This window comes from Hesperophylax consimilis, chromosome 4, assembly GCF_061612785.1.
Source record: "Hesperophylax consimilis isolate HC1 chromosome 4, BYU_Hcon_1.0, whole genome shotgun sequence".
NCBI classification, from domain to species: Eukaryota; Metazoa; Arthropoda; class Insecta; order Trichoptera; family Limnephilidae; genus Hesperophylax; species Hesperophylax consimilis.
The window spans coordinates 5,395,109-5,414,516 of record NC_142839.1 but is presented as its reverse complement, the minus strand read 5'-3'; the positions used below and the strand labels follow the sequence as shown (position 1 = coordinate 5,414,516).

Below are 19,408 nucleotides of genomic sequence, written 5' to 3'. Positions count from 1 at the left end.
TTTTGTATACCTATATTATATAGATGTCACCTGTTACAGGTGAAAACATGATTTCTTTTAAAAACAGCGCCATCTGTTAGACAAACATACTTTTTTTGAACAGCGCCATATGTTCGACTAACATGCTTTTTTAAAAAACAGCACCATCTGTTGAACGTAAAAGCAACACGCGCTACTGTTTCTCTATCTGCACAGACAGACAACGCATGGAAAGAAAATAAAACAAAAGTAACTATTTTATAAATTTAATATGGTCATAATAAACATCCACTTTTCTTTAGAGATTCTTCAGTGACAATTCCCAGAGAGCAAAGGCAGACGAGAGCGGCCCCTTGTTCCGCGTACTTCTTGTTCTTCTCCCAGAATGTGGAGGCGTATTTCTTTCCCTCGAAGGTCATGACGCTCCGGAAGAGCTTTTCCTCGCCGTCTGTTTGATACGAGGGCAGTCTGCAGCCCTTCTTGCCGGCCCAGGCGTGGAGCACCGTCTTTGGGAGTTCCAGATTTGTAGCGTACAGAGATCTTAAGAAACATACCTGAAAAATGAAATATTTATGAAAAACACAGCTAAAAATAAGCTCGGTGGTTTGTCCACGTGAGAACATGCCACTTATGTGAAAAATCCATGTGAAAAACATGGTGTGCCGAAATTTAAGCAAAAAAAAAAGAAATTGATTTCGTTAAGCTCGTGCCTCTTGAGATTGAGATTTACGCAATTGCGACATGCTCACACGCACATTCTCGGTATCTTGTTGAATTTGTATGTCTGTTCTTTCTGCTCTACTATTTCGCAGGTTTGTTGCTTTATTCGTTCGACGGCCCAAATGGGCCCCCTTGCGTCTTGCTGTCATTGTTCACTGTTATACACGCCCACAAATAGATAAATTAAAATAAATTGTACAAAATTATGCACGCACTGCGTTGTGATACATAACAAATGCCAAATGAAATGTCAAACTGTTGCGACGCTTCTCGTGAATGACTTGCGCATGTGTGCATGAATGTTCAATGAGGCGAACGCAGCGCCATCTGTTATTCAACAACGTAAATAATTTCGTTCTCTTTGAAATATGAACAACAGTAAAAATTTTTCATACATAAATACTAAAATCACGGTTAAAAAATGGTAGGGTGAGGGTAGGAGGAAAAATTTAAATGAAAATTTAAAGTTATAGATATTTTTTTATATCAAATAATAAAAAAATAGAAAAAATATTTTTTGTCAAAAAAAACAGAAAAAAAATTCTGGATAGGGACACCCCATTCACCTAACGGTATGAAATATACTTTAAAACCTATTTTCATACCATTTAAGATTTTCACGGCCAAAAGTATTTTTGTTATTTGTTTTTGGGGTATTATGCCGTGTTGCGCTAACTCCTTCTTTAGCCAACGTTTCGGACAGCATTGCAGTGTCCATCATCAGGGCAGAAGTCTTATTTAATAAGTCTTATCAAATAAGACTTCTGCCCTGATGATGGACACTGCAATGCTGTCCGAAACGTTGGCTAAAGAAGGAGTTAGCGCAACACGGCATAATACCCCAAAAACAAATAACAAAAATATTTTCATACCGAACAATTATACATAACAAAAAATCATAAAAATCGGTTGAGCTGTTTCGGAGGAGTGCGACCACAAACACCGTGACACGAGATTTTTATATATATAGATTTGGTGATTTTATCACAAAAACGTTCCTATAAAAATCATCTAAAGATTATTATTTTATGGTCTTATAGATATCGTTGTCTCTTTGCCGTCATAGTTAGTACAAATTGTAAGTTGTTTTTTTAATTACGCATTAGCACAAAAAGTTTCAGAGCCATTTTCTTAACCCTTCAGGCCTCTGGCATATTGATTGTTACATTTCTTAAAGATGATGTCAGAAAGTGGAAGAATTTGAGCGTATTTCCACTTCTCAATAAAATCCAATTAAATGAGATATTTCTGAATGTATCCGAAAACTAAAAACTGTTTTGAAAGGTGATGAAATACGGTTTAAAATTTAATTATTAGAAATAAACATACAATTTTTTAAATATTAAAAATTTGGAATAAAAAGTTTAAAAAATGGCCCACCCTACGTTTTTTCATCTAAACACTGAATGAACTAACTAACCATCATGCCGTTTCGCCGCAGGGCTAGGCAGAGAGGACGGACCACCAAACAATTCGGTCTTGGCACACACTTCTTGCTCCATTCACATTCATACATCGTATCATACATACTCTTATATTATTCTGACTCTTGACATGGCCCGACTCGAGTATCTGATTCGCTTGATCGTGCCATGTCTTCATTTTTTACGTACGTCATGAACGAAGAAAGAGGTGTAAGAAGAATGTACGATGTGGAAGAGAATGCTAGAAGAAGTCGATGACGCCCGAGGGAGGCATGGCACGATTAAGTGAAAAAGATACTTATGTACGGTAAAATACTTACTTACATATACGTCAGCTAGTAGGTATATTATAAAATAACGGCCTAGACCTGATTCTATCAAAGCTATTAAATGAGGAATGACAGACCTATTATAAACATTACTGCCACCTCCCTTTTTTGCCGTTTGATATAAAAACAATAAAAAATTCACAGAGTTTCATAAATTTTTCCCGAATTGCGGTCGGAATCTTTAGTTTCATAAAGGTGTACATTTTAATTATTCCATTCTTAACTTCTATATTTGAATTTCGAGCTTGGTATTTTTTAATTTCTGTCTTAGCAAACACTGCGAATTAACACAGCGGTTTTGGAATAGCTGTACAAACACGCGCTGCGGCTGGCGTTTTTACTTAATTCATTTCATGGTGGTACTGAAACAGAATTAAGCAAAAACGCCAGCCGTGTTTTTAGCTATTTCAAAACCGCTGCGTTTAATCGCAGTGCTTGCCCCCACTAACACCGTTTAGTTCATATCTCTAACTATGACGGTAAGAGAGACAACGATTTCTATGAGAAAAGCGATCAAATACTAGACTATGGATAATAACTGTTTGTTCAAAAACCGATCAAATTAGCCTGAGGAGTTAAGGTAGGGCCAGCATTTCAGCCTTTATGTACTACACGCTACTGAGTAGGGGTTATTTGACTTTTCTGAATTTGAATTTGGAGGTTGCAGGTTCCATTTCTATGCACGCCATAAATATTAAGAATACCAATTTTATAACAATTTAAAAATACTAATTTTGGCTGTGTATCTGTAACACCAGTTCAGTGAACACTAGAACTTAATTTGATTTCAATTTAGGTGTCATTTTCAAAACTGGAATTGTTATATCTCAGCGCTAGTATATTGAAGCGCCTTCAGAAGAGAGACTTTAGTCGCGGCAACCGTTGCAGACATAAAAATCCATTACAGTGTGCACACAAGCAAAGCGACACTAGGGATACTTTTTTTGAATTTGTATGAATTTTGGAACAGTTTCCAACTGTCGCCGTGCCTAAAGCCTATTGTCTGCGGACGAACTTATTATTAGCATGGTATATTTTTATTTAACAGTTATGGGCACCGTCAGTTGTTCGTTTACTATATAATCGTTAAGTTTGATGAACCTTAGAAAAGTTGGAAAGGAATATTGATAAATAAATATATTACATTCAGTTGGAAGGCGTCATCCAAGTCATGAAGCTTTTTCTTTTTATTCGGCGGTCCCAAATTTTCTGGTCGTATTTGCCATCTTCCTTGAATACCCCTCGCCTGGTAATCCGCTTGGACTGATTGGCAATGTTCTCCAAGGCCCCAGATAGAACTGGAAATTAATATAAATAAATAAACAAAAACATCAATTAACAATCCACCGCTTAACAAGCACTTGATTTTATCAGTTTATTTTAAAAAGTTATTTCAAAAACTAAAACACGACAGAAAACAACTGTGCTTGGTGTCGGTTATTTTTCTTGCACGATGCGATCATATAACTAACTCTTTCTCCTAAAGGAAGCTTTCACATATACACTGTATAAATCAAAGATCGAACTGGTGCATCGTATAACAAAATTTGGCCAATCCCAATTTTTTTACTAGTAAAATTATTATATTTTAAATATTGAAGACAATATTAGAGATTTCTAAACGAAAATCTGAAACAGAAAAATCAGAAAAGGAAACGGTCACATCTGGGACTCGAACCCAGGACCCTTGTCTTTCCGTGACAGTGCTCTACCAACTGAGCTAATGGGACCCTATTCCCCTCGGTCACTTTTAACTGTATCATACTACGAATAAGAACCACCAACATTGTCTTCATTTTTTCACCGCACATTTTTATTGGCAACTATCTTTATGTATGATCGCAAGATTTAACCCGAACTAAATGCAATCCAGACAGCGTCTTTTTAGATAAACCTATCTTATTTTTTATTTTTAATGTGCGACATCTTTTGACTTTTCTGAGTCCCAGATGTGACCGTTTCCTTTTCTGATTTTTCTGTTTCAGATTTTCGTTTAGAAATCACTAATATTGTCTTCAATATTTAAATATTACAATTTGAGGTTTTACTTACTTTTAGGTTAAGTTATTCCGAAAAATAAATATTATATTTTACTTTAAAAAACTAAAAAAAAGCAACAACAAAAGGTCATATAAGATTCTTATTAGAATCTAGAAGTCAATTGCCATAAAAATTAAGATAAAATGTAACTTTTATGTCGCTTTGTTACTCGGCCGAGCAACTTAAAGAGTACATATAGCTAATCACATGTAGAAGAGACAGTGGGCAAGTCAGTTCATTGTGATTAGTTTAAAGTGCTGGTAGGAGGTGTAATTCAGGCATTAGGGATCTTTGGTATACAGTAATGTGATTCAGTACAACATAATCTGATAATGTTCCAAGTCTAAAAAAAATACTTGTAAGGTATGTAAGCAAATATTTACCACATTTGCTCCAATGTCTGGCACTCCAGGAACAGTTTACCGCGCGGCGACTCCTGTAGCTCGCGCAGCATGTTCTGTACGCAGTACTTGGTGTTGGACGGGGAGTTGTCGTACTGAACGGCTAGCTTCAGGTACTCCACGATGACGTCGTCCATGGGCAACCGCCCCGCCCTCCTGAAGATGGAGCAGTTCCACTCAGCCGCGCGCGCCAGCATCACGCTGGAGCACCCCGTGGCCACACGGAACTTCTCAATGTCTGAGAATTTGTCGATTTCCTTTGAGCCACCACTGAAATAAGAATTTAATCTGTTATAATCATATAGCTAATATTCTCTTACTTAATAAATCAGAACCAAAATTTCAATCTCTGAAATCTTAAGATTTGTAAGTAGGTGTTTAAATATCCACCTACTTAATTATAATCCCTATATTTTTAGAAATATTTTTTATTTCAAATAAGGAATTATACCTACAATTTGTCCAAAGAATGAAACAATTCTTTTTTCAAACTTTCTTCAGGCAGGTAGGTACAATAGTATTGAAAAAATCAAATAAGAAAGTCCAAATAAACAACTATTTCGCATTAGAAAAAATAATCTTTTCTGAACCATTAAAATGGTCACCATATTGAACTAGAAACGGAAATTACAAACGCATTTAAAGACAGACGAAATGCTAAACAGTCGAGTTAAAACAGGAATTTGTGATGCTCAGTCAATACCATTGCTTTGAAGTTAATTTCAGTAACAAAATTGGTTGTAAATATTCATTAAAAAATAGAATATAGCGCCCTTGAGGTGATTTTTCACAAAAACGGCGCTATACAAAATATCGAATTACTATTATTATACTTTTAATCTAAATAAAGCGCTTTTTCTACTTGGGTACAGTGGAGGGAACTTTAAGTTGCCCTAGTCAGTTTAGGGTTGAAGGCCTCATTTTGTGGACCTGACTAAATGAAGAGCTTTTTCTTTGGTACAGTGGAGGAAACATCAAGTTGCTTGAGTTAATTCAGGGCCTCAGGCTGCTTGCCTTGTAGACTTGATCAGTTCCACTGCAGGATGCATCGAGTGGTCCTTATCAACTTCTGCGTTGCAATCATTTGTTGCCATCGCTGAGTCTTTTATGTCTCCAAGTAAGGTCCAATGGCTGTGGGAGTATCTAGTTTTATCTCTTTCAGAACCAGCTGACACGATCGTGAGGGTCCGTTTATAAAAATATTTCTCGAAAACGGTTTTAAATTTCCGCGGTATTCCAGCCCACAATGGCCGTGTGGGCTTATATCTAAACCGTACTGGCTTATGTGTTCGAAATTTACCGCTAGGGGCATCATTGCAAGCTGTCAAAATGTTGCGCCAACAACGAAACCGATGTCTGCCTCGTAAGTTATTTACATATATAAATTATTGAATTAATTCACGGTGTTATTATTGTAGTCAACATGCTAATATTGTTTTTTTTTAATATTTCATTCAACATTGGGTTATTTATTCACACAAATATTTACACCAGCACCAGCATGCGGGTCAGGACTACTCTCATACATTTCATACCAATTTTGTGTGATTATATAATATTTTCAATGTGTTACAGTTTTCTCATCTTTTTAAATTTTCAAAGAGACAGTGTCACTCTAATAACACCAGATATTAACCGTTTGGGTGCCAATCGTCGATTTTCGTCGATTCGTGTTTTAACGAAGATTGCCGATCGTCGATTTCCGTCGATTGCGTCAGTCGTGTTCTGATTCGCGTGTACGTCTGTACGTAAAATTCTCATTTTTTCGAAACGCCTGGACTTCGGGATCCTCCTCCGCGTGATTCTAAACCAATATTCTTTAGTAAAACACCGAAAAAATCATTGAAATTCTTGAAAATTCAAAGAATTTATGGGGTTTTAAAAAAATATATAGTTTCATAAAAAATAATGTTTTTTTGGTGGCATTTTACAAGCAACTGTATGAATTTTTTTGGCACTCAAACGGTTAATTTTAGCTAGTTTGAGCATGAAATGTCATAGTGTTTGAGAATTTTTAAGTATATATTTAATATTTAAAGTTTGAGTTTGCTGAAATACCACCAGATGATGAAGGATGCGACAATAATTAAACCTTCTATTGGTACTGCACTATGCAGTAAATCATATCATAATCAGAGATGGAAATGTTTCAGAAGGATATTCGAGTTGAAGACACTGTTGCTGATAGGTGTAGATATTTGTGACCAGCAAATGGAGCACTTTGGATTGCAATTGGATCAAATCGAAAAAAAGGACCCTAAAAACCATAATACATATTTTGGACTTGGTTTTGGTAAATTCTTAGTTGCTGTACCATCAAAAAGCCAAAAAGAACTGCATTTAAAAAGCCTTTGGATATAAAAAATTAAAATTTCGTTTGAAGGTTGGTGAATTCCAGAATGAAAACAAAATCACCTTAAAATCTGAATGCAGAAGAGTGTGAGCATACCCAAAGTAAAAATACAAGCTGTGCTGTGAATCTGTCATTAACAGATATGATGTATGACGGTTATAACCATTTGGCGATATTTGATGATAATATTATCAATACTACAATATTATCATCAAATATTGTTATACCAAGAATTTGCCCAATGGAAAAATGGAAAATCAGAATGAAAAATGTAAAACCTACCTGTTTCTTTCACGAAATAAATACTGTTTTTAATTATTTCATCCAAGTAGTTTTTAGTTGTTTTCGTATTCTTCCAAAGTAAATCTTAATTTTGCAGACAAAAATATTTTTATTTAAATTATTTATAAGTAATTTTTGCGAACTAATCAATTTTGGTTTATACAAAGATAGTCCGCACCGTCACAATCGTGCGGGTGATCTTATTCGGAAAATTTAACTTTCCGAATTTTTCTAACATTTAATATAAAAATAATAAAATTCTGGAAAAAAAACCTTTTTTTTTCTTCGGGTCCGAAAGGGATATCAATGGAGGGCCAGAGCAAAGGACTGAGAACTTGGAGAAATTTGGAGGAGCAAAGAAGTGTACCAGTACAAAGACGAGTGATATTATTTGATTTTTGAAAGAGTGGGATGTTAAGTTGGTAAATATTTGCCCCTGCCACACTTTTAGGCACAGATTATGAAAATTACTCTTCATTTCAACTTAATTACTACAAGAAACAACTAGTTATTAGTTTGGGTATTTAGATTGAAACTAAATTTTCGCGAAATCCAAAATGGCGGCACAAGATCATTTTATAATGGAAAAATATAGAATTTTGATTGAATAAAAATGAAAATTTAATGCATCTTTTACCATATTTCCTGGTATAAATAGTCGTTTCTTGTATTGATTATGTTTAAACCAAGTGTAATTTCTATAACCTCTGCCTATTAAAAATGAGGCAGTTACGTAAACGTTAACTGTTAAGTTAGAGATACATAAAAACTAAATCATCTTACTTTGCTATAATGGGTATTTTGATTCTATCTGCTACATATTTGATCACATCTGCGTGAACTTCGTGTTGAGGTCTTTCATCTTTATTTCTGCCATGAATAGCCATGGTTTTTATCCCCGTCGAGAGCAGGTCTTCCACAAGTGTCAATGTCTCTTCGGGAGTGGAAGATATCCTTATTTTACAGGACACGGGTATTGAAACATTGTCCACAAGTTTCCTGAGGATTGCTTTGGCTTTTTCCGGCTCGGCTAGCAGGGCTACCCCCATTCCTCCTTTGATGGAGAACTCTTTTGGGCAGCCCATATTTACATCAATAGCAGCTACATCATGTTCCCTTAAAACGATAAGAACCATCAGTAATTTGACCCACAAAAAATAGTACAAGGATCTCCAAATATTTTAAACTTTCTTATTCACACTAAATTTTAGAGTCATGTCATTCATCAATGAAATAACTAATCATATAATCATAGAAATCGCAAATAAATAAGATAGACTAGATATATATAAAGTATCTCACACAAGTTTAGCTACTTTGAGAGCTCGGTCAGGGTCGCTGGTTCCAATTTGAAGGACAACTTTATCAGTTTCTTTGGAGCATGTTCTAAATATGATGGTTCCGTCTGTTTGGTCTATAAAATCAACAGTGCCGAGGATCTCTAAAAAACACATACATTTTAATATTTTACAATGTATAATCCACGGGTTGTACGTCAATAAGTTTTCGGTAATTATTTACCTACGACTACCGTTTGAGAAAATATTCCGTACATGTTAGGTTAGGTTGGATTAGGTAGAATTAAATCACAAACCAGTCTATACAAACCTAGCGTAGCCCACAAACTACTTGAAAACTGGGATATAACTCTAAAGGGGACGCGAGCAGGCGTTATTAAAGGGGCAATTTTTTGTAGTAGTAAAAACGGTAGTCGTAGGTAAATATTTACCAAGTTTTCAATATTTTTACCTACCGTTTACTCTTCTTACAGATCTCATAAATTTCCAATCAATAAGTTCTTCCGTGTAAACAATGTCTGCACCGTAATTGAGGGCCAGAAGTCTCATAGGAAGAGTGCCAATACGAACCATTGGCGCTAAAATGACCTTCCCAGCATAATCTAACAGCGGCCTTGCTTTTGGAAGACTCATTTTGGTTATTTACTCTAATGAATTCAATAAATTGTATATTTTAATTAACACACGTGAATCAAGACGTCAAACCTGTCATTTGAAATGTCAAATTTCTGTCAAATGTTGTCAGCACTAATAAAACAAGTAAGTACTTTTAAGTTTTTTTTTTCAAAGTCAACCTTTATTTATAACAATATTATAGGTATGTATACCCGAAATCAAAAATTATCAGGACAAAGGGATTCTCAAAAATGGGATAAAATAAACAAAGTACTAAAGTACGCCAGGCCTTAATATTTTAATTTCAATATTGTAATTCAAACTTCAACGAATAAATGATTAAAGTTTCTATGTATTTTGATTAGATTTTAGTAAACTAATAGCGTAGACCCGTAAAAAATCACGGGATAGTCTGAATTCTCGCCAAATAAGTTACAATTTTGAAAATGACACTTAAATTTAAAACCAATTTGAGTTCATTGAACCAGATTTCACACAGGACAAGCTAACACGTCGTTCACAAAAAATTGACAAAAAAGTTTTTTTTTTAACAAGTGAACCAATTTTTTTTACAAAATGAATACATTACATTATAAATTTTTTTCACAACAATGTACTTGGCCATAGAATGGGATATTAAATCAGAATGGCATTCAAAGTTTTCACGTAGAAACAAATAAAAACAAGATATAAAAAATAAATAAACTTTATTATAAAAAGTAGAAAACATTATAAAATATTCACATACATAACACAGTAAAAATATTGAGCATTATATTTTTAAACATAAACACCGCACAGAAGACCCTGAGAGAGAGAGATTTGGGATTGCTGTGCAGAGACGTTTACAAGGAAAAGCGAACACCTTGGTCTTGAAGAGACCCAGAAAACAGGACGGAGGAACACAAGCGATAGCAGATCTTTCAAATTTCAGTAATTTTTAAGCGTTTTCACAGCGAAAATATTAAAAAAGCACATTCCAACTACAAATAAACAGTCTACCGGTGCTGAAAAATTATCTTTCAGGCGATTCAAGAAGAAGTGATTGACGATTTGGCAAACTGCCAAACCTATCCCCCACGCATTGCCGTAGAGAAATGAGATGTAAGCAAGGGAGACTATATTCCCCGCCAGGATAAAGTCGGTGAGCGGAGTGACTCCACGCTTGAGGAGGTAAAGCAGGACGGGGATGGCTCCAGAGATGAGGTGGGCGTAGGCCAGGTCTGGAGGGTACCCCGACACCAGGTACAGGTACGTGACCACGCTCGGCAGTGCGAGGTTTCTGGTAAGCGTGTGAGTGATGGCAAGGAATCTACTCATTCGTACACTATGGTGCATGTCCGGAATAGCTGAAAATTATGGATATAATATTAAAAATATTATCGATTCAGCTGGAAAAAAAACAATGAATAATTGCAATGCTTAAGTGTTTACTAATGAAAATTCTTTGACGAAAGTGCATCCATGTTGTTGGAGATTGTAAAATTTGCAAGGCTTGCAAATTGTTTCATTGAAATATAAATGGGTCAATGAGAGTAGTATTATTATTAGTGTATACAGAAATTCTCATTGAATTGAAGTTTCCAAAATATTGGAGATTTTGATAGAGAATTTTATGTGTAATGTATGGTGAGCTAATTAAAATTAATAATATTTAATTCTAAATAACATGAAACAAAATTGTACGGATGTTTTTTATTTGTTAAATGTTCAACTTCGAAAAATATGTCATGCCAATGGGTAGCAGATGAAAATGATTTTTAAAAAAACCCACAGAGGAATCTAGAAATGTGGTGAAGCACCTAGTAAATGGGTAAGATTATCAGTGCTTTCACTCTCTGAATATTATTTGTTTACTTACATACTTACTTGCATTGATATACCGCTCATATTGAAATTGTAGATGTTTCCCAGATGCTAAATACGAAACTGTTTAATTTAGAAAAATTAGATACACTATACCTTAGAGGTAAAGCTAAATACACATATTAACCTACCAATTTTATTTGTAGGTTGATTTAAAAAATATATTGATAGAACTAACTAATAGGAGAAACAGATAACTGGAAAACGTGGTGCTTTCATTCTAGATACAAAGGAAGATAGTAGATAATTACATAAGTTAATGAGGAATTGAAGAATGTAAAATTGTTAGTAGGTCAGATATGAAATTCAATAGAGGGCACAATAAACAGATGGAAATAGTTACCATATCGAATGAATCCAGCTATCCCGTATAAGAGTATATTTCCAAAAGTTCCATAAGATACGGTTCCTCCAGACGGGGAGTATTTTAGGGCCAACATCGATGTACCCGACAGCAGTAAATGCGCTATCGTAAGTTGCGGACTATCTTTCAGCATATTTGTAAAAGTTATAGATTTTAATAATATACGAAAATGTAGATTTGCAAGGAGCACTTGAATACACTGGATTAATCTATTAGTAAAGTTGCGTTGCGCACACGGTAGTCTATTTAAAGCTAGCGAAAAGGACATCCAGACGTTGACATTTGGTTGTCATTGTTTTTGTTTTGCCGGGTTGGAGATGTGTCAAGTCAAATTTGAGTGTGTGCGTACGTATAAAATTTATGGTTTACAAACCATGTCTATGGATTTCTAATTAATATCTTCACGTTGGTATCTTCATTTTAATTATGTCTATGCAAACATAGATGACGCTAGTAATGTACTTGCTTATTATTAAAAGATTTTTGTTTTGATCGATAGATGTCTCTAGCGATAAATTCAGTCTTAACTTAAGTTTGCAAAAAAATCAAATAGCAATCAATGCTCTTGCATGGCTCGCATGTTCGGGAGAATATATTATTTTTTATAATATTTGATATTGTGTTAAAAATGTTTATGAAATGGCAATATTTCATTTATTTAATAACGCTTATTGAAAATCCCACAATCCCGCGGGATTTGCAAACCCTAAACACGCGCGCCTAGTCTGGTGGTCTAAAAAATCTGTAACAATTGTAATAAACAATACCTATACTGAATGAAATTTAATTTGAATTATTCTGAACTCGTCTGTGGGAGATGTGAGACGGTGTTTTGCATCAACTCGCTTTGATATCTATAGATACTAGCATAGTTCATCATATTTTGAAATATTTTCAATTTTACTCTACAAAATATCTAGGTGTAGGTTACCTGCTTACAGATATACAAACTCTGTGCTGCTGAGGCGAAGAGACGCTAGTAAAAAATGTTTTATTTGTTACTTCTTCTTTTGTTCTCTGCGATCAGTGATTACCTAGTTTAGTGAATCCGTAAATAAAAATAACAGATACACATGAATAAACGATTACTCGATAATAGATACTTATAAAGTTTGTTTATTGTAGTCAGTATGAGTAAGTTGTGTCTATTTATTTACGCTCTAAGGCCCTTGGGGTTCTCATAAATAATGTTGAATACATAGGTAGGTACTTTACATAGGTGGATGATTTTATGTGAAGAGGGACCGCCCTTTATACAGCTGTCCTTTTGCCGTACCTACCTACATTATATTATTTATATTGCCAAATTCTATGTAGGCATAAATAAAAGTAAGAGTATCTTAAACCTGTGAATTGTAATAATTAAACATACTAATTTCGTTTGTTGGTGCATGTGTGCATACTGTGCATGCGTGAAGTGATTTGAAATAAAATGTATTCCTTGCGTGGTGCGTAATATTATTCAATTGCGTTGAACTTATCATTTTCAAAAATGAAATCGATAAGTATAAATCATAGGTACCTACTGGGTGAAGCAGACATTTCTTTTGTTTAAATGATTTTTGTATTTTGTATTCGAAAGGTAAATTTCTTCTTTTGAAAGGCAATGATCGTGAGGCAAATATACATTTTAATAAATACTTTTAGCTTCACTTGTCCTGCAATCCTACAAATATAATATCCCGTAATTTTTACAGGTCTGCAGTAGTATAATATTAGTTGGTAAGCATTTGAACAAACCTATCTGTTTCCAAAATAACTGTGTTAGAAAATAGTGTTCCTGCGTTTTTGTTTTTGAACGTTTATTCTGGTTTTCAGATGTGTGCAAAATCTCTTTCTACATTTCACAATAAAGTAACACAAAGGACATAAAAGGCAAAAATACAAAGTCTAATAAATAAATATAAATATGTTGTTCAATATACATTATAATATTGTATTATTGGCTGGATTGGTACATACGTAAATATTTTAAATCCGATTAAAATAGTTAAGATTGAAAATTAAGGTATTCTTAAAAAAAAATATTTTTCTACAGTAATTCTTTTTATAATATTCAATGTACCTACAACAGGCGAAATCTATAAAAAATATTCGATACTACAATTTTTTAAAGAAAAACTTACAATTTAATATAGGTATCAGCAAGATATCAGATGACATTAAAATCCCATATATTAATAAGGAGACCATTCAAAATATTTACATCTATGTATGAATAACTTATTTTAACAACTTTCCCAAAAAAACTTTCAACCTTCTTTAAAAAAATATCGAAAATGTTGATGCATTTCAGCTTAATTTGAAAAATGACCTAAAACTACTATGATAGTCCCTTTTTGTTATTATTTTTAAAAATAAATCTTTTTCTCTTATTTATTTACAATATTTTATTATTACTGACATGATTTTATAATTGAGCTAGAATTCCCTCACCAAACACAAAAAGTCTCTTTATGGTCAGGAAAGGCTATTTTTATGTTTCTTTATAATACTGTATAAATGTTATGTAAAAATCGTATATTTATTGTAAAAAATACAAATATTTTATTAAAAAAAATGTATGTAGAAGATATTAATTTTTATAAAATGAACTAAAGATAATCTAAGTAAGTACACAATTTTTTTTTCCCCGCGTATTATGTTCAGAAAATATCTCTCGAAAAGCGTCAAGACTTGTGGCTTTTGGAAGTCAGGTATTAAGTATTATTAAAAGTTTTGACCTTCATAAAACACGCCGTTTTGTGTGCTAGTAAGAAAACAACTTCTCGTACATACTATTATTTGTGTACATAATATCATTTAGATGGTACCTACAAAATATATATTACTTGTGGCAGAACGGTAGGCTCTCTGGATTGGGGCATATCTTGTGCTGAAATATCAGCTTGGGAGGCGGGTATGGGTACCGCCGCACCGGGAACCATTTATTGGATAACCAACATTTCTGCCATAGGTCATCCCAAGTGGTTCGATAAGTTTGGTGACTTAGCAGGGGTGCCCGGGTTCATCGGGTGAGGTGTGTTCGGGTCTTAGCGGCGAATGCGCCTGCTTATCAGCTGCGTGGCAGTCTGGTTTGGAAGAGGCCGGCTTGGGGAAACCGTTTGACTTCTCCAGCCGGACCCTCTTGACTCATCGCCTTGCACCACAGTGGGAGGGATAGATTCATACGTCCGTCACTCCTGGACACACTAACCCCTAGATTCCTACCCGCCCCTCATACCTTTTTCTTCCTAGAATTTCCTCTCCTCCCTTCCTCTAAAAAAGAGCCTCCACACAGCATCTCCAAAGATGACAAAGGTACTGAGGGAAATTATTTTTAAATATTTTCCCACTCAACTGGTCTTTCCCGTCTAACGATATTGTAATTCCTAATTCTGATAAACTCCGCCCACTCTTACCCCTCCCCCCTACTTCCACTTCTTCTTTCCAATTGTAATCTATATTTAATTTTTGACTTCAATGTATATTACTCCTGATGAGGTGATCTTCGTTCATGTAACATGTAGAGGTTGTATGTAGGTAATTAAGTGATGTAAACAAAGTTATTTATGTTTTAATAAAATAAATAGTGCCATCAAAAAAGTTCAACCAAGTACGTAACAGCGAGTAGACGCGATATTTGTGCTCTCACTAAAACCGCTTAAAAACAGTGAATAATCTGAAGATTTATATTCAAGTGAGTGAACTTACTGATTAAAAAAGTTTTCCTTAAAAAGGTGGCTAAACATACTGTCATTCAAGTGCTTTATCACGGTGCATTTTGTAAATTTAACTGTGTTCTATTGGAGTCCATTAGAGCTCAACCAGTGATTGTGACAATAACACACAACTCAACGAAATAAACAACACAGTGTAAATTGGGGTAAACATGACGCACACAAATAACCACCAATTTATGGAATCATGCAAGACGGCAATTCAAGACCTGTTGGAGGCAGTACAAGATCCAACAAAAAAATTTACCAAGGATCAACAAAACTTAATTACATTAAAAGTGAATACAATATTGGCACTGATGGGTCACGTCGCCATTGAAATGACTGAAAACAATGTCAAACTTGAGTCGTATGACCAATCAGTAGATAAAAAACGATACTTAAATCGAAAAAAGGAATTTTCCCTAATGATTACCCCTAATCAAAATAATAAAGAAACAAATGAAAAACTCCAAAAACGAATCCAAGAAAAAATTAAAAACGGAAAATTAAGGATTAATATTGACAGCATTAAAAAAATTTCTCAAAACAGATTAATCATAAAATGCTTTAAAAAAGAGGACGCACTGATGCTGCAAAAAGAAATTTCCAAAGAATTACAGGATGTAGAAGCAAAAGAACTTATGAAAAAAAAACCTACACTTATATTCAAAGGCATCTTCAATGACTACAACACTGAAGATTTTACTGATGACCTATTTGAACAAAACGAATATCTTAAAGTTTTTACACACACTGCAGATATCAAATCACTAATAAATGTGAAAAAGGTTGTTAAAAATAAATACAACGACACGATGAACTTCATTGTAGAGGTAGACAAGGACATCCGAAGAACTATAATACAAAAAGAAAAAATAAATATCGGATATCAAAGAATTTACGCCGAAGATGCAAACCCGCTGGTACAATGTTTCCATTGCTTACGCTTTGGACACACATCAAGTAGATGCCTTGGGAAAGAAAAGGACGCAGCTAGCTGCAGCTATTGTGGAGGCCCTCACACACATACGACTTGTATTAATATAAGCCAAGCACCCAAATGTCTGAACTGTGAACAACATAACCTAAAAAATAAACTGACATTTCCATCAAATCACCGAGCAAATGACAAGATTAATTGTAAGTTTTATAAAAAAATGCTTGAAATTGCACACCAAAAAATCGATTATTGAAAATCGTAATGTTTTAATGTTTTCTTCATCAGGATGTCATAAAATTGACATTTCTAACTACGTTTTACAAATCCATATTCTTGAAGTTTATTTTGTACTCTATAGTAGTATTTTGCACATAACTCTACAGCAGTATTCTCTCGTATTATTATTGAAACATATCTCTTTTTATATATTCTACTTACACGCCGATATTATTCAAGTTTGTTTTGTATTACTCAATACTAGGTTGTACATAGCTTCTCGGGAAATAGTATCAAATAATACTAAACCCAACAACCATAATATTAAAATATACGAGGATAATACTATTATTACAAACAGTTCGATATTTATCTTTATAAGATGCACAAAATTAAAATCTATTTTTCAATTGATTTTTTACAAGCATTTTTTAAAATATTCAAGTATATTTTGTACATCATTATTATTTTGTACATTATTAATAGATGCTATATTTCAACTTCCAACCATTATACTGAATGTTACGAGTATAATATTATATTATATTATTAAATGGCTTTCAACTATATTGAAAATGATTCTGATGTAGAATTTACCCGAGTAAGCAATTTAGAATGTTGGATTCACGCACAAAATATTAATAAAAGCAATACTAACCTAACCTGTGTCCAAATAAATATAAGATCACTAAACAAGTATTGGGATATTCTTCATGCCTATTTGAAAAACTGTTTGAAAGACATAGATGTAATTATGCTTTGCGAAACTGCAATTAACGAGGAACTTATTAAATTATATGATATTCCAGGATATAAATCGTATTATTATTGCAGAAAACATAAACAAGGAGGTGGAATATTGCTGTATATAAGGGAACATTTAAATTTTAAACAAAAAATAGTTGAAACCATTCACTTTGAAAATGTGTTTGGAATATTGACATTACCTAATAAATGTAATTTTTATATTTTAGCAATTTATAGACCACCTAACCTCAATAAAAAGGGATTCTTAAATGAAATTTCTTGTTTTTTTTGCAATAATGTAAACTTTAATGATAATATAATATTTTTTGGGGATATTAATCTTAACATACTAAATCAAAGTGATTCAAATATAATAGCTTATGAAAATATACTTACCAGTAATTACTTAACAAAATGTATTAATGATACGACTAGAGAAGCAATCGTTGCTGGTCAAATAACCAAATCCTGTATTGACCACATATATGTTAGATCTAATAAATGTAACTTGTCCGCGTGTGTAATTGATTCGAGAATTGCTGATCATTTTATGACGGGACTAAATTTACAATACCATGACGTCAAAAATATTGAACAAAATGAAAAAATCACAATTCTGTCTCAAAAACGTGTTGATAAAGAAATAAAAAAATATAGTTGGAATATTCTTTTGAAAGAAGTGGATTGCGTTACTCTGTATAATAAAATTAAAAATAAATTTAATGAAATCTATGAAAAAAGTACTGTAGTAAAGTCTTATAAACCTCAAATCAGACCTAATGCCATAAATGAATGGATAAATGAAGATTTATTATCAAAAATCAAATTAAAAGATACACTTTACAAAAGATGGAAAAATAATCCTACAAATAAATTTTATGAAAGAGAGTACAAATGTAATCGAAACAAAGTTACAAAATTAATCAGTACATGCAAATTAAAATTCTTCAACTCAAAATTTAAAAATTACTTTTCCGACTCTAAAAAAACGTGGGACGAAATAAACAGATTGTTAGGGAGGAAGAGCAAAAGTAATTGCGACCAAGTAATATCAAACTATTTTTTAAAAAAAGAACAAACGACTGAACAAACATCAAACAATTTTGCAAACTTTTTTTCTGACAATGTTAAGCAACTATTACATAGATGTGACAAAAAAGCTTTTCATATTCAAACACATAGACTTCCACACAGCATGCTCTTAACACAAGCAAAACTTTGTGATATTGAAAAAGTAGTCAGAAGTTTAAAAAATAGTCAATCGCCGGGGATAGATAAAATTAGAATGTCTGACATTAAAAAACACTTTAATATCTTAGGACCTATTTTAACTCTATTAATTAATATGATTTTATCGGAGGCAATTATACCTGAAGATCTTAAATGTAGCATAATCCGACCTATCTACAAAGGTGGTAAACACAGTGAAATTGAAAACTATAGACCGATCAGTATTTTACCTGCAATTGAAAAGATCCTAGAAAAATATATATCTGTAAAACTAATAAAGTACCTTGAAAAATTTTCTATTATTGATACCCATCAATATGGTTTCCAAAAAAATAAAAGCACAGATCTACTACTTCAAGAATTTTCAAATAAAATTAATAATGATCTTAACAAAAGAAAACATGTACTCGTATTATTTATTGATAATTCAAAGGCTTTTGATACGATTGATCATAGTAAATTACTTAAAACTCTAGAAAACATTGGAATTACAGGAAACCTACATAAATTATTTGTTAACTACTTTCAAAATAGAAAGATTTGTGTAAAAAATTTTGATCATTTTAGCAAAAAAAATATTGTTTTCGCAGGCGTACCACAAGGGTCCATACTAGGCCCTACCTTGTATATAATATATGTTACTGCAATGAAATTTATTTTTTCTCATGTAAAACATTACGTTTATGCTGACGACACTGCATTAGTTATTTCACATGAGGATTTATTAATAGCGAGTAATTTACTTCAAATTGACTTTGTCACTCTTCAAAAATGGTCACATGATGTAGGTTTAATAATCAATGCTAAAAAAACGAAGCTTATGCACATCAGATCTCCTCATAATAACATCACCATAACTCCTAAAATTATTTCTCATGACTTTAATTGCATTCATAACTTTGT

The 19,408-nt window shown here is 33.2% G+C and overlaps 2 protein-coding genes across 2 annotated transcripts; both read right to left on the bottom strand.

The window, feature by feature from the left end:
* Positions 1-238: 238 nt before the first annotated feature.
* Dus2 (Dihydrouridine synthase 2) lies at positions 239-9,538 on the bottom strand. The gene is made up of 6 exons (XM_089631159.1): positions 9,282-9,538; positions 8,831-8,969; positions 8,312-8,644; positions 4,876-5,163; positions 3,597-3,750; positions 239-533 (listed from the first exon to the last, which is right to left on the bottom strand). The coding sequence occupies exons 1-6, from the start codon at positions 9,457-9,459 to the stop codon at positions 255-257; spliced, it is 1,371 nt and encodes a 456-aa protein (XP_089487285.1). The 5' UTR covers positions 9,460-9,538; the 3' UTR covers positions 239-254.
* Positions 9,539-10,131: 593 nt separating this feature from the next.
* LOC149424089 (uncharacterized) lies at positions 10,132-12,007 on the bottom strand. Its single transcript, XM_089631158.1, has 2 exons — positions 11,651-12,007; positions 10,132-10,790 (listed from the first exon to the last, which is right to left on the bottom strand). The coding sequence occupies exons 1-2, from the start codon at positions 11,937-11,939 to the stop codon at positions 10,372-10,374; spliced, it is 708 nt and encodes a 235-aa protein (XP_089487284.1). The 5' UTR covers positions 11,940-12,007; the 3' UTR covers positions 10,132-10,371.
* Between the last annotated feature and the right edge of the window lie 7,401 nt (positions 12,008-19,408).